At 47.2% G+C, this 12,075-nt stretch overlaps 1 protein-coding gene across 3 annotated transcripts in view; it reads left to right on the top strand.

The window, feature by feature from the left end:
* The first annotated feature begins 5,877 nt into the window (after positions 1 to 5,877).
* The window catches only part of STARD8 (StAR related lipid transfer domain containing 8), a 158,759-nt gene continuing 152,561 nt past the window's right edge, over positions 5,878 to 12,075 (top strand). The window contains exons 1-3 of one of the 3 annotated variants that reach the window (XM_075940810.1): positions 5,878 to 6,081; positions 8,286 to 8,500; positions 11,018 to 11,592. In XM_075940810.1, coding sequence (XP_075796925.1) covers positions 11,056 to 11,592 — 537 coding nt within the window. In that variant the 5' untranslated portion in view covers positions 5,878 to 6,081; positions 8,286 to 8,500; positions 11,018 to 11,055. Of the gene's footprint in view, positions 6,082 to 6,149; positions 6,278 to 8,285; positions 8,501 to 11,017; positions 11,593 to 12,075 lie in introns of those variants that run through there. The other 2 variants (XM_075940809.1, XM_014574660.3) reach the window with 2 other exon arrangements.

Below are 12,075 nucleotides of genomic sequence, written 5' to 3'. Positions count from 1 at the left end.
AATTACTCTTGTTGGGGAGTACATGAAACTAGGGAAACAACACATTTTCCACACTCTAAACATATCTTTTGAATGTGCTTTCTACTTGCTATACTGTCTTTCCTGTATGTGAATTGTCAGTACAGGTAGTCCCCGGGTTACGTACAAGATAGGGACTGTAGGTTTGTTCTTAAGTTGAATTTGTATGTAAGTCGGAACTGGTACATATTGTAGGGGAAACTCTAGCCAAACATTTCTCCAGAGATCAGTTTTATTCTCCCACACCTCACTTCCCTCAGTCCTTTATTCTCAAGTTGAGGCGTCTGCTGAGAAAAGCCGCTCCGCGTCTCCCTGGTCTGCTGGGGGGAAGCAGCTAGTGCGGGGTTGCCTCACCCCGTTTGTAAGTAGGGATCCGATGCAAGTCGGATCCATATTACCTGGGGACTGCCTATATTAATAAGCAGTGTGTAGCTATTTGCCTTCCTTAATGATATGTACCAAGCTGTTAACAACTAAATCTGATTTACTTTTTGCCCAAGTGGCCACAGGAGGGCAGCATTGCCTTTGAAAAGAAATTGCTATTGCCTCAAAAAAGAACAGAAATGACTATCCTGCCTCTCTGTGGGTCACAGTCCCCATTCACAACTCAGAAGAAAGCATCAGAAGGAAACAGCCTGATATTTCAAGTCTATTTTGTGAGCAGAATTTATCTTCCAGTCTCCATGGAATGCAGTACATAAAATTTGGAGTTCTGCAATGAGTGGCTAGCTAGATTCACTGCCATTTGAACAAGTTTGAGTTATTTCACTTTGTATGGATTCAGTCCATTTTGCCTTTTTCTATAACTTCATTTATTGTATTTTGAAGGGAGAGTGGAGAGATTTTATTTTAAAAGGAACAGTTTAAACAAAAAGCTAAGTCACTGGTGGGTGATTAGACATTGATCTATTTTTTTTAATACAAATAGATAAAATTGTTTTCAGAAAGTCAGACACAAGATGCTTCTAGTCTTCTATCCTTGTAGTCTTCACTTCAGTCCTTTTAAAGTTCTAAAGCACAATAGCGTTCTTGCTTTTGCAATAATCACTCAGTAGTAATGTAATTTTATTCTTGGCACGTTCTTGTTTGGTGAAAAATTGAGCAAATACTTGAGTTCAAATTACCACCCAGCTGCAGTAATTATTAGATGATGTGAGCCTAAAAGCATCTTCTGATAAGTATTACATTGGAATAACTGCAGTTAGTATAAACTTCTGCCAACCAGTCAACTTTTGCTGATTTTAAAAGGCGGGCCATGATTATAAAGTTTTTGTTATTTAGTAGCAAGCTGCTATGCTTTTTTAAAAAAAATCTTAGTAAAAGGAATGTTATGCATAAGATTAGTCTGGCAAAAACTTTTTGCTAATGCCCATACTTGAAATCCATATGTTTGTGGGTTTGGGAGAAGGGGGTAGAAAGAAGTAAAGGACCCTTGTATCCAAATACTTCTCAATTTTGAGAATATCTTGATCACACAGGAACAGATAAAATTTGGTCACTGAACCTAACAAAGAACATGTTGGGGGATTTTCCTACGAACATAAGAATGACTATACTGAGTCACATCAATGATCTATCTAGTCCAGCATTCTGTCTTCTGAGAGTTGCTGCCAGATGCTTCAGAGACAATGAACAGAAATGGGGAATTTGACTGGTTCAGTCCCAAATTCTGGGGCCCTCAAAGGCTTGGGTTGTATCCTTGACCATTTTGGTTAAGAGCTAGGGATGGACTTACTTAATTTATTTTATGAACCCATGTTTATATGTTTTGGTCCCACCACGGCCACTGGCAACAAGTTCCAGAGTCCTACTGTGCATTGTGTGAAGAAGTACTTCCTTTTGTTGCTTTAAACCTGCGGTATGATAAGTGACCCCTGGTTCTTATGTTATATGAAGGAATAAATAACATTTTTTTTCTTGACGCTCATGATTGTGCACACTTCTGTCATAGCCCTTGCCTCTTTTTAAGCTGAACAATCCCAGTATTTTTAATCACTCCGGCTATGTCTACACTGGTGCCTTCTTGCGCAAGAACATCATGCGCAAGGGTTCTTGTGCAAGAGGTCTTGCGCAAGAAAACATCCACACTGCCATGTGCGAGCTGTGCTTTTGCGCAAGAGCGCCAGTGGCAATGTGGACACTCTCTTGCGCAAGAAGGCTCTGATGGCCATTTTAGCCATAGGGCTTTCTTGCACAAGAAATCCCTGCCCAGCGTCCACACTGCCCTCTTGCGCAAGAGCTCCTGCGCAAGAGGGCTTACACCTGTTAAAAAAGAGCATAGCACTTGTGCAAGAAGCCCTCTCTTACCACGCCATCCTGTAAATCTTCTTGTGCAAGAGCGGGCGAGCAATGTGGACGCTCTGCGGATTCTTGCGCAAGAACGGCCATACTTGTGCAAGAAGCTGCGAATGTAGATAGTCTCCTTGTATAGAAGCTGTTGCATGCTGCTAATCACTTTTGTTGTCGTCCTCTAATTTTTTTCCTCATATCTCATTTGAGAAGTGGTGACTAGAAATGCACACAGTATTCAAGGTGTGGACTTACCGTACATTTATATAGTAATATAGTATTTTTTTATCTTACCTCTTTCCCAAGGGTTCTTCCCATTCTATTAGCTTTTTTGGCTGTTAGTGCACATTGAGCAGATATTTTCATGGAAATATTCAAAATGATTCCAAGATCTTTCTTCAGTAGAGACAGCTAATTTAGACCCTATCATTTTATATGTATAGTTGGAATTGGTTTCCAGTGTGCATCACTTTGGCCAGAGGCAACTGGTGAGGAAGGACCCAGGGAGCCATCTGCCATATGACCACCACTCCCCAGTGCTGGGATAGCCCCACTCTACCCCATCCCTGCCTCTCCTTGCCCGTTCTGCACCCCGGCACCCTGGCCCTTGCTCAGCCCCTCTGCCCTGCTGCTTCCCCCAAACAAGGGGGCTTAGGGTACTAGAAGGGTTGGTGGTCTGGCCACTCTCTGCACTCACTGGCAGCAGTTGGGGACGTGGAGCAACTCAGCCCCATCTTGCTTTGGTCTGCTCTGCTTCCTGCAAGTGAATGCAATAGAAGTCCCACCCCTGCCCCAGAGCAGCACACTGGGAGAGCAAAATGAGCTGGGGCTTCCATGCTCTACTTCTCCTGCTGCTGATGGTGAGTGCAGGTGGCCTGACCCTTGCTTTGGACACCAGACTCCCCCTCTGGCTGCTGGCTGGCCCCTTATCCATCCCACTGACAGTGTGTGGGAGCATGTCACCCCCTGACTTTGGACTTAGCAACATTCACTTCCATTTGCCATTTTGTTGCCTCATGGGATCCATTTGCAACCCTTCACAGTCTATTTTGGCCTTCACTATCCTCTGCAAACTTTGCCACTTCACTCTTTTTACCTCTTTTTCCAGATCACTTATAAATGTGTGGAATAGCACTGGTCCCAATAGAAGAAAGGCTCAGGTGTGCAAATCTCTACCTTCCTCTGCAGTGAAAACCACTAGTTCAAATTCAGCCATCTAGTGGTCAAAAGCTGCTAGCACCACATGAGTGTGTGAAGGTAGGATTTGTTTGTTTATTTGGTCTCCTGCAACAAAAGTTGAAGGCTCTTACTCCACGAGGTCTCTTGAGAGGGGAAACCTTTAAATATAACAGTGGTGCTAACTTGTCATCTTACTGCTTCTTAGAGTGGAGAAACCAAAAGACAGTAGACAGCAAAACTAAATTTTCATTTCCTGCCAGAAATGGTGTGCTCTGCCACGGGTTGTGACACCATCTCTTGTATTTCCAGGATAGTGGGGGTGACAACAGAACAGAAAAGGGGATATGAGTACAAGATGCTGAAGGGTGTCAGTGCTATTGATGGATGTGGGAAATGTTGACAATTCTGACCAGTTTGTACTTACTGTTGTAATAAGTAACACCGGTATCACTAGAATGGAAGGACTGTGATTCTTTCATTTTCAGATTTCTGCTTATGTGAAGTCTTCGCGCTTTTAGTAGTGGCAGCTTCATTATTTCCTTATCTTTATTGCCCCCATGCTACCTCCTTGATTGTGAGAGTCTCTTCCACTGCTACAGTGCAGGAGGGAGAGGGGGATGCATTTTTAAAAAATAGGACAATTAAACTGTCAACCCTCTAAACAGTTAGGAGGGACAATGGTAGACTTGAAACTACTTAAGGTGAGAGCTGGCCAAAAACCAGAATATATTTGTACCTCTTTCATCTATTCCCCCTCCTCCTCCTGAAACATGCTTTTTCTCAAAAGTAAAAGCTGGTCAAAAATTAACCCCTTTTCTGAAATTTGACTCTACTTCTAATTGACTATGTTCTTGAAGGTGGCTTGCAATAAGTAGAAAGTGATAAGAACCAGCAAAGGAAGATTTAGGCCACACTGAGGTCAATAGGACCAGCACCAATGAACACAGTTATCATTGTGGGAATTGCTCATACTTGGACCAGACAATATCCTTAGGAATGCACTGTAGGGGGCAGTTTTGCATTATCATCAGCTGGATGATTTAATCAGACTTTTCTGTTTCCATTCTAAAGGGAGTTAAAAAGGGTGTGTACTGTGCATGTGTGTTCCACTTTATAAACAAACTCTTAAATAAGTACCTCCTGTGTCAGCCAAGTGGCCTAGTAGTTATGCTTTGCATTGTAATGTGGACAAATCTAGGGCTCTAGCCCTGAAAACTAAGGTGCTCCTTTCCTAAGGCCTAAAACGTATGCTGCTCTGACAACATGAGACCTAAAGTAGCAGACTCTCCCCCCCCCCCCCCCCCCCCCCCCCGGCTGTGACAGAGAGGTAGCTGTGTTAGTCTGATCTTGGTATTAAAAAAAAAAGCAGTCATGTAGCACTTTAAAGACTAAACTTAAGATGGTTTATTAGGTAATGAGCTTTCATGGGGCAAAAGTGGGTCTGCAGCTTTTATTGGCTGCAGAAAGTTTGCTGCTCCAGTCTTCACTGGGCTCTACATCCACCCTAGAACACAGAGGCTATGTCTACACTGGCATGATTTTCCGGAAATGCTTTTAACGGAAAAGTTTTCCGTTAAAAGCATTTTTGGAAAAGCGCGTCTAGATTGGCAGGACGCTTTTCTGGAAAAGCACTTTTTGCAGAAAAGCGTCCGTAGTCAATCTAGACGCGCTTTTCCGCAAAAAAGCCCCGATCGCCATTTTTGCGATCGGGGATATTTTGCGGAAAACAACTCTCTGCTGTCTACACTGGCTCTTTTTTGCAAAAGTTTTTCGGAAAAAGACTTTTGTCCGAACGGGAGCATCGTATTTCCGCAAAAGCTCTGACAATCTTACATGAGATCGTCAGTGCTTTTGCAGAAATTCAAGTGGCCCGTGTAAACAGCTGGCAAGTTTTTCCGGGAAAGCAGCTGCTTTTCTGGAAAAACACAGCCCGTAGGTGCAAAGGTAGATTAAAACTGAGAATCTGGCCTAGGATCTATGGGTAGCATTGTCCTCTGCGATCAGAAAGACTGTTTGTACTTTGGATCAAAGCCTCTTTTCCAAAACAGCAGAAGGCAGGTATGTCAATTCCTAAAGTCAGCTCGAGCGGTAGTGCAGAATCCTGTTTCCTTTGGAGACGTGCTCTGCAAGTCCATCAGGGGATGGGGATTTTCCTTGATGTCTTAGCTAGAATTCTGCCCCCTCCTTGTGCTTGGAGGCATCTCCTGGTAAGATTAAGACACCCAGGTACGGTTTAGGGCGGTAGTTGGCGCTGGCCAGGAGGCATTTCCCCTACAGACACATTTCCGCCCGGCCAGCAGCTGTGAACGAGCAGTTAGGGCCCACCAGGACCGTTGCAGACTCCGAGCTGCCCCGGTGGAAGCGCACCGCCTCCCCTCTGGCTTCTCCCCCCTGCTCCAGGGCTCTCCCTTCAGCGCGCGGAAAGCCAGCGGCAGGCCCCTTTCCCGGGCGGGGAAACTGCGGCCGGAGGCGGTTGCGCCCGTTGGCCAAGGCCCCCGAGCGAGCCTGTGGTAACGTCAGGCCGTTGGAGCCCAGCCCGGCGCCGGGTGGGAAAGGGTTAAGCCCGCCGCCTCCTCGCCGGCTCGGCTTCCCCAGGTAGGCGTGTGGCAGCCGGGAGGGGTGATGTCATGGCGGGGCTGCACGGAGGCGGGAGCCCGTACGCGGCGGAGCGGGGGCAGCTCCTGGCCGGGAGCCGAGCGGCGCGGGGCACCGCTGTAGCCAGGCTCCTGGGGCCGAGCGTCCCTCCGTGGCTGCCCGCCAGCCCCGCTGCGGGCAGCAGCGCAGGGAGCTGGTGAGTGTCCAGGGCAGACGCTGGGAGAAACCGGCTGCGGTGGCTGATCTGCGCTGCTCCTTCCGAGCTTGAGCCGAGGGGGAGCGGCCCAGACCCCCCCCCCTCCTGCCTGCCGCTGGGACGCTGCACTCCCGGCAGATCGTCTTTCGGGGGGCGCCGGGGGCTCTGGGGGTGTTAGCATCTGGCGGGAGAACGTCCCAGTGTTGGGGGGAGAGGGGGAGGTTGCAACTCTCTAGCTCCCCGTGCAGAGCGCGCCCTCCGAGGGGCTGCCGAGGAAGGAGAGGTTGGGGGCTGCGGTGGGTCTCCCTTGGCCAAGCAAATAAACCTGCAACACAGCCAGGAAATTCAGAGCCAGCTCAGACCTGAGGGGATACAGAGTTCCTGGCTGAGCCCCACAGGTGATGGGGCCTGGCCCCAGTGCTCCAGACCTGACTGGCAGACCTGGGATTCTAGTTCAGCCAAGTCTCCCTTACCTACTCAAGATCATCTCATCTGAAGAAGCGGGTTTTGCTCAGAAAAGCTCTTGATACTGTACATACATATATAGCTAGGTACAGATATTGTTAGTCTCCAAGGTACTACAGACTACTTGTTCCCTTACCTATGTTCCTGTGTTTCAGGGGCCCAGAGCAGTTTGTACTAGGAAAAGTTAGAACAGAGGTGACCAACATGGCTCTTCAGGAGCTCATGTGTGGCTCCTTGTGTAGGCACCAAATCTGGGCCTGGAGCTAAAGATGCTCCTTTTCTAATGGAGCCTGGAGCCATCTTCTGCATAGAATGGTTTGGGATGGCTGTCCCAGGTCCCATGCTTTGGGGAGCCCCCAGTGGCTGCCCTAATCATACTATGAATGGCACAGTTCCCCCCACATACGGAGTTTAGCCCCATGGGGAGTTCTGGTCTGGGACGGCAGCAGGGGTTGCCTCCTTTCTGCACTCATCACAGCGGCCAGAGACGTGGGAAGTAGAGTGATGTAGCAGCCACCTCCACCCTGCCATCTCCCAGCTAGGCTGCTCCACTTCACTGTGGTGGTGCGAAACAGAGTGACCCAGCCCTAGCCATTCTGCTCCCAGAGTGATGCAGGCTCCGCAGAGTGGAGCAGAAGAGGTTGGAACTGGGGCTGTGTGTCTCTGCTTCCTGCCACTGCATTGAAACAGAGTGACCCAGCTGTGTGAGAAAACAGCAGAGTGGAGCAGGGTGCTGAGTTGTTCTTCCTACAGCTCCCACTGCTGTGGTGAGTAGTGGCCTGACCTCTGCTGCTGTCCCATGCCAGGCTCCTGCTCCCCTAGAGCCTTGTCCCTTCCTGCTCCTTCCCTTGAGTCTGCAGTGGTCCCCTCCTGGAGCTTCCTGCACACTGCCAAAACAGCTGAATGTGGTAGGAAAAGGAGTGGGAGGTGCAGATCAGCAGGGCTGCTGGTGGGCAGGTGGTACGGGGGGGCCTAATGGGAAAGGCTCCTGACATATTACTGCAGCTCCTTGGCCACGTACATTGGTAAATTGTGGCTCCTTCTCAGGCTCAGATTGACCACCCAACTTAGAAGGTGGCAGCCCAGTTTCTGGGCAGACAAACATGAAAATGATTTGTCCTCTGCAGACTTCATGCATTCATGAAAGTCCAAAGGAATCCTAGCCTGGCTCTTCTGGAAAGTGCAGTAGAATTCATTGTTTAATGAAACCTTTCTTCTGAAAAGAATGAAATTCCTGGATGCAGTTGTAGTGTTAATTACTAGTCTTTCCAGTTAATACCTAATTTCAGATTCCCCCTTTTCTTAGAAGCCCTTCTCTGCAGACTGAAATTCCCTCAACTGGTCTCACCATGGCACTGGGATGTCCCTGGCAGGGGAGCCAAAACTAATAATGAAAAAAGATCTGCCCAGAAGACTAAAAATTCCCCTCTTGGGGAATTCTGGGAGGAAGGAGAGTCAGATAGGCAAGCAGCTTTATCTGCAGACTTATCAGCACAGCAATTAAAACTGCAGCGTCTCATCTGACCTTTGCCCCTCTTTATAGGTGATGTTGGAAATGGCGGTAACAGCAGCAGGAGGTTGAGTTTGAGCCTGGGACTGCTAAATCTATGCTGTTTGTATTTTCCTTTGGACAAAGGCCCTGCACCCTCCTGCTGGTTGTGAGGCTTGTCTCCCAGGTGTCTCAGCTGGGGTGCTCACTTTGGGAAGCATTATGTTGAAGGATGGCTGGGGATGGAATTGTTCTACTAGAATGATAAGGTGAGTAGGAACTGGCAAGCTGGATTTAGCAGAATATGAATGACATGCACTTTTCTTCCAGGTGCATGACTGCCGTGTGTCTGATCAAAACGTGAAGTAGCTTAAGAGCCAAAGCACAGGAGGATGTGCTGGGGAGCTAATAACTGTATGATTTCACCCCACAGAGGTAAACAGACAATGGCCGTTGGCAATTCTCTCTAGCTAGTCCAGCAGCAGCACTGACAAGGTCTAAAGAGAGCAGTGTCCAACCTTACTTAGCTAGAGTGTGTGTGAACATGACCTGGGGTATTTGAGGGTTAGAAATAAAGGAAAAACTGGCAAAATCCTGGAGAGAATAAAAAGCTTTTAACAAAATGCAGATGCCAGCTTCACTCTACTCAGCCAATTTCCCTGAGCTGACGGGGAGTGGGGAGGAGAGAAGGGGTGTTAGTGAGTTCCTGGATCATGCAGTTAAATAGTAGGGAATTGTTACATTGTCAGTATTACTGGCTTTGCTACACACTTGTGGAATTCCCAGACCTTCTCTTGTGGCTCAATCTGAGGTTTGTGTGGGATTGTATTTTGGAGTGGTGGAAGGATGCTCTATGTGGATAAAAGCCCTGTAGGTTGAAATCCTCTCCACATGAGAGAGGCAAGATGGGCAGCAGCTGTGCAATCTTCCTCGGCACCTTGAAAGCTGTCCTAATATACTACATACTTGAGACAGGACTTACTGGAGACAATGTGATCTTTGTGAGGCAAAATACAGGACTATGTAGCACTTTGTGACTCATTCAGACCCCTGAGTATCTCTGCTAATGCTGGGGCAATTAGTGCACATTTTAGGTTAATTTGCCACTTGTATGTGTGTGTGATAAATCTGAGATCTCCTATTCTGTGTAGTGTGCGTGCGTCTGTCTGTTTGATAGAATGAAAGAAAACTTTAGATAGCAGCCAGGTGGAACGGACAGGACCACTTCAGCACCCTTTTACTCCCTTGAGCTTCCTCACCTTGCTCATACAGAGAGCGTGCTCTGAAATGCTGGCTTTCTGGTGTGGGAGGAATTGAGTATTGTCAGAAATGTAGAATGTTAAGCCCGAGTAGAGGGGAACATGCACGTGACCATAAAGAAATGACTTTTATCTCATCTGTAGAAAACAATCTTACATTGAAAGGAAACGGCATAGAGAGAATGCTATACAGCCATATTTATTGTTACTTGTTTTGTTTCAGAGCATACAAGAGCACTTTTCTTAAAGCGCAGTAGCTCCCTGCCTCTGAAAGCCAGGATATCTGTGTTTTAGTTTACATCGTAAAATCTAAAATGGAGGGAGAATCAAACACCCATTCACAGAATTCTTAAATTTAAAAAAAAAGCAATCCACTTGTATTGGGTTGGTGACTTGTGTACTTTGCAATGGTGGGAATGGTGATATATGTTGTTACTCCCCCCCCCTGTATTTAAGAATTGTTCCAAACTGTGCTTTTGTTTTCATATTTTAAATGCTGTACGAAGCACCTACTACCTGATTTTTCCAGAGGCAATGCATATTTGCAAGCTTTTGATTTACACATGTCCTTACTTTGCAACTAATTTTCAGACAGACTTTATTTGCAAAAGTATTTCCAGAATTGGGGTGTACGTCTGCAGCCTTGAAACTGGGTCTGTGCAGGTAAAGGCTTATGCCTGGATGGAGTTCTAAAGGCAGTGGGGCTTTGCACAGAACCGAGGGACAGCTCATTTAGACTGACTTTTATATAGGGTTGGGGCCTAAGTCCCCCATCAAGTGTCTCTGCAAATTTTGAAAGTAAGGAGGAGGAGAGCACGTCCATAAAAATGACTGTTATCAACTACTCTACCTTGGGGTTTGTGGATTTATGTGCTTTAATACTGATGATACATTTTTAGTGAAAAGAGGCTTGTTCTGGATTTAAACCTTCCTTTGCAGTGTTACAGCACACACACTAGGAGCACTGAGCAAACAAGAAGGCCAAACTGAGTAGCCAGTGGATAGGAAGGAAGGTCCAATGATTAGAGTGTTAGTTTTGGACTTGGGATCAATTTTGTTCCTTTCCAGAGTTCCCAAGCAGTCTTGGCCAGTCTGTGCCTTAGTTTCCCAGCCATAAAATGAGACTAATGGGACTGCCCTACCTCACAGATGGTTCCAAAATACATTAACTGTTGTGAGGAGCTTTGAGAGTATAATCAGGGGAGTGTAGAATACCTACCTCTACAACACATAGCATCAGCAGGGCCTGAGGAAACTAAGGCATAGAGCGATGCAGTGACTTACCCATGGTCACTCAGCAGGCCGCTGATGGAGCCAGAAATAGCGCCCTGAGTCTCAACTAAGTGGTCTGCACTCCACAGTACAACTGACAGATACTGTAGTGTCTCTGGCCAAGCAGAGTGAAATGGAAGTAGGCAGCAAGCAGCACAGTAAAGCAAACAGATCTGAAATTTTTTTGCCAAGTGCTTTTCAATAACTTGGAGAAAAACAATTACTAACTATATGGGTTTTTTTTTATCCTGCTAGTGCCTCTTTCATCAAGTGGTGATCTCTGTTCATGGGCCATGGATCCCAAGGATGCGAAGCACAGGATGATGCTGCCTTTTATCCCAGGCCAGCATGATAAGGTTATTGGAAATGAGGATGAAGAAGGTCTCTATGGCTTTTTCTGCATGAGGGGCAATACATCTAATCCTGAAGAAGAGCCTGACTATGCATTAATAGCAGATGAGTGTCCGCTCACCTCAGAAGAACTTTTCCCTGAATGGACAATAAAAGTCAAACCCGGGAGAGTCTTGGAGATTTGTCCAAGTGTTATCATCTTCACTGAGGATTGTGGTTGGAGCAGAGGGAGCATTGTTGGGAGTGAACTTCCTAGCAATGCTAACATATTCATCTTTAATAGCCCTGCTCAGCTGAAATGTGGACCTCTAGGGGAAAGGGAGAGAAGAGATGATACAGCCAGGCAGGATGAACTGCACAGACCAGAACTGAAGAGAGACCAGTGGCTTCTGCACTCTGAGAGCAATAGAGCTGGAAAGTGCATGTGGTCTCATAACTGCCCAAACCCGGACGAAGTGGAGAGATTGCCCTGCTGTATGGTGAGTTCATCTTAGCTTGTTGTCATCTTTGGGGCATAGTCTCAAACAGGGCCAAGTCATACAAAAGTGACTGGTGACTTGGGGTGCGCCTCTGTCATTGGTGCTCACCTTGAGATGCTGAGAGCTGCCTGGTTTTCAGAGAGCAAGTGTGCAGCACAAAGGGAGCCGACAGACTTGTCAGGCCCTTGGGCAAGGTGGTATTGGGGAGCTCTGTGCTCACAGAACGGGTATAGCCTTGAGTGGAAGGAGTAGGACTGGGGCAGCCGGCCTTCCGTGCTGCCTGGAGTGTGCTATGTCACCCTACACCTTACCATTCCTCAGAGCCACCTGGTGCGGAGTACTCCAGCAGTGATTCAAAGAGTCCAGGACTCCGAGCTTGGGCCCTTTCGAAGCACCGGGCCCTGGGGCAACTGCCCCCTTTGTCCCCAGTGTCAGCAGACCTGTTCGGCACCTTCTGAAATGTGATCCTCCAGCATGTCTAAA

The sequence above is a fragment of the Pelodiscus sinensis genome, chromosome 13 (assembly GCF_049634645.1).
Source record: "Pelodiscus sinensis isolate JC-2024 chromosome 13, ASM4963464v1, whole genome shotgun sequence".
NCBI classification, from domain to species: domain Eukaryota; kingdom Metazoa; phylum Chordata; order Testudines; family Trionychidae; genus Pelodiscus; species Pelodiscus sinensis.
This window is presented reverse-complemented; position numbering and strand designations above follow the sequence as displayed.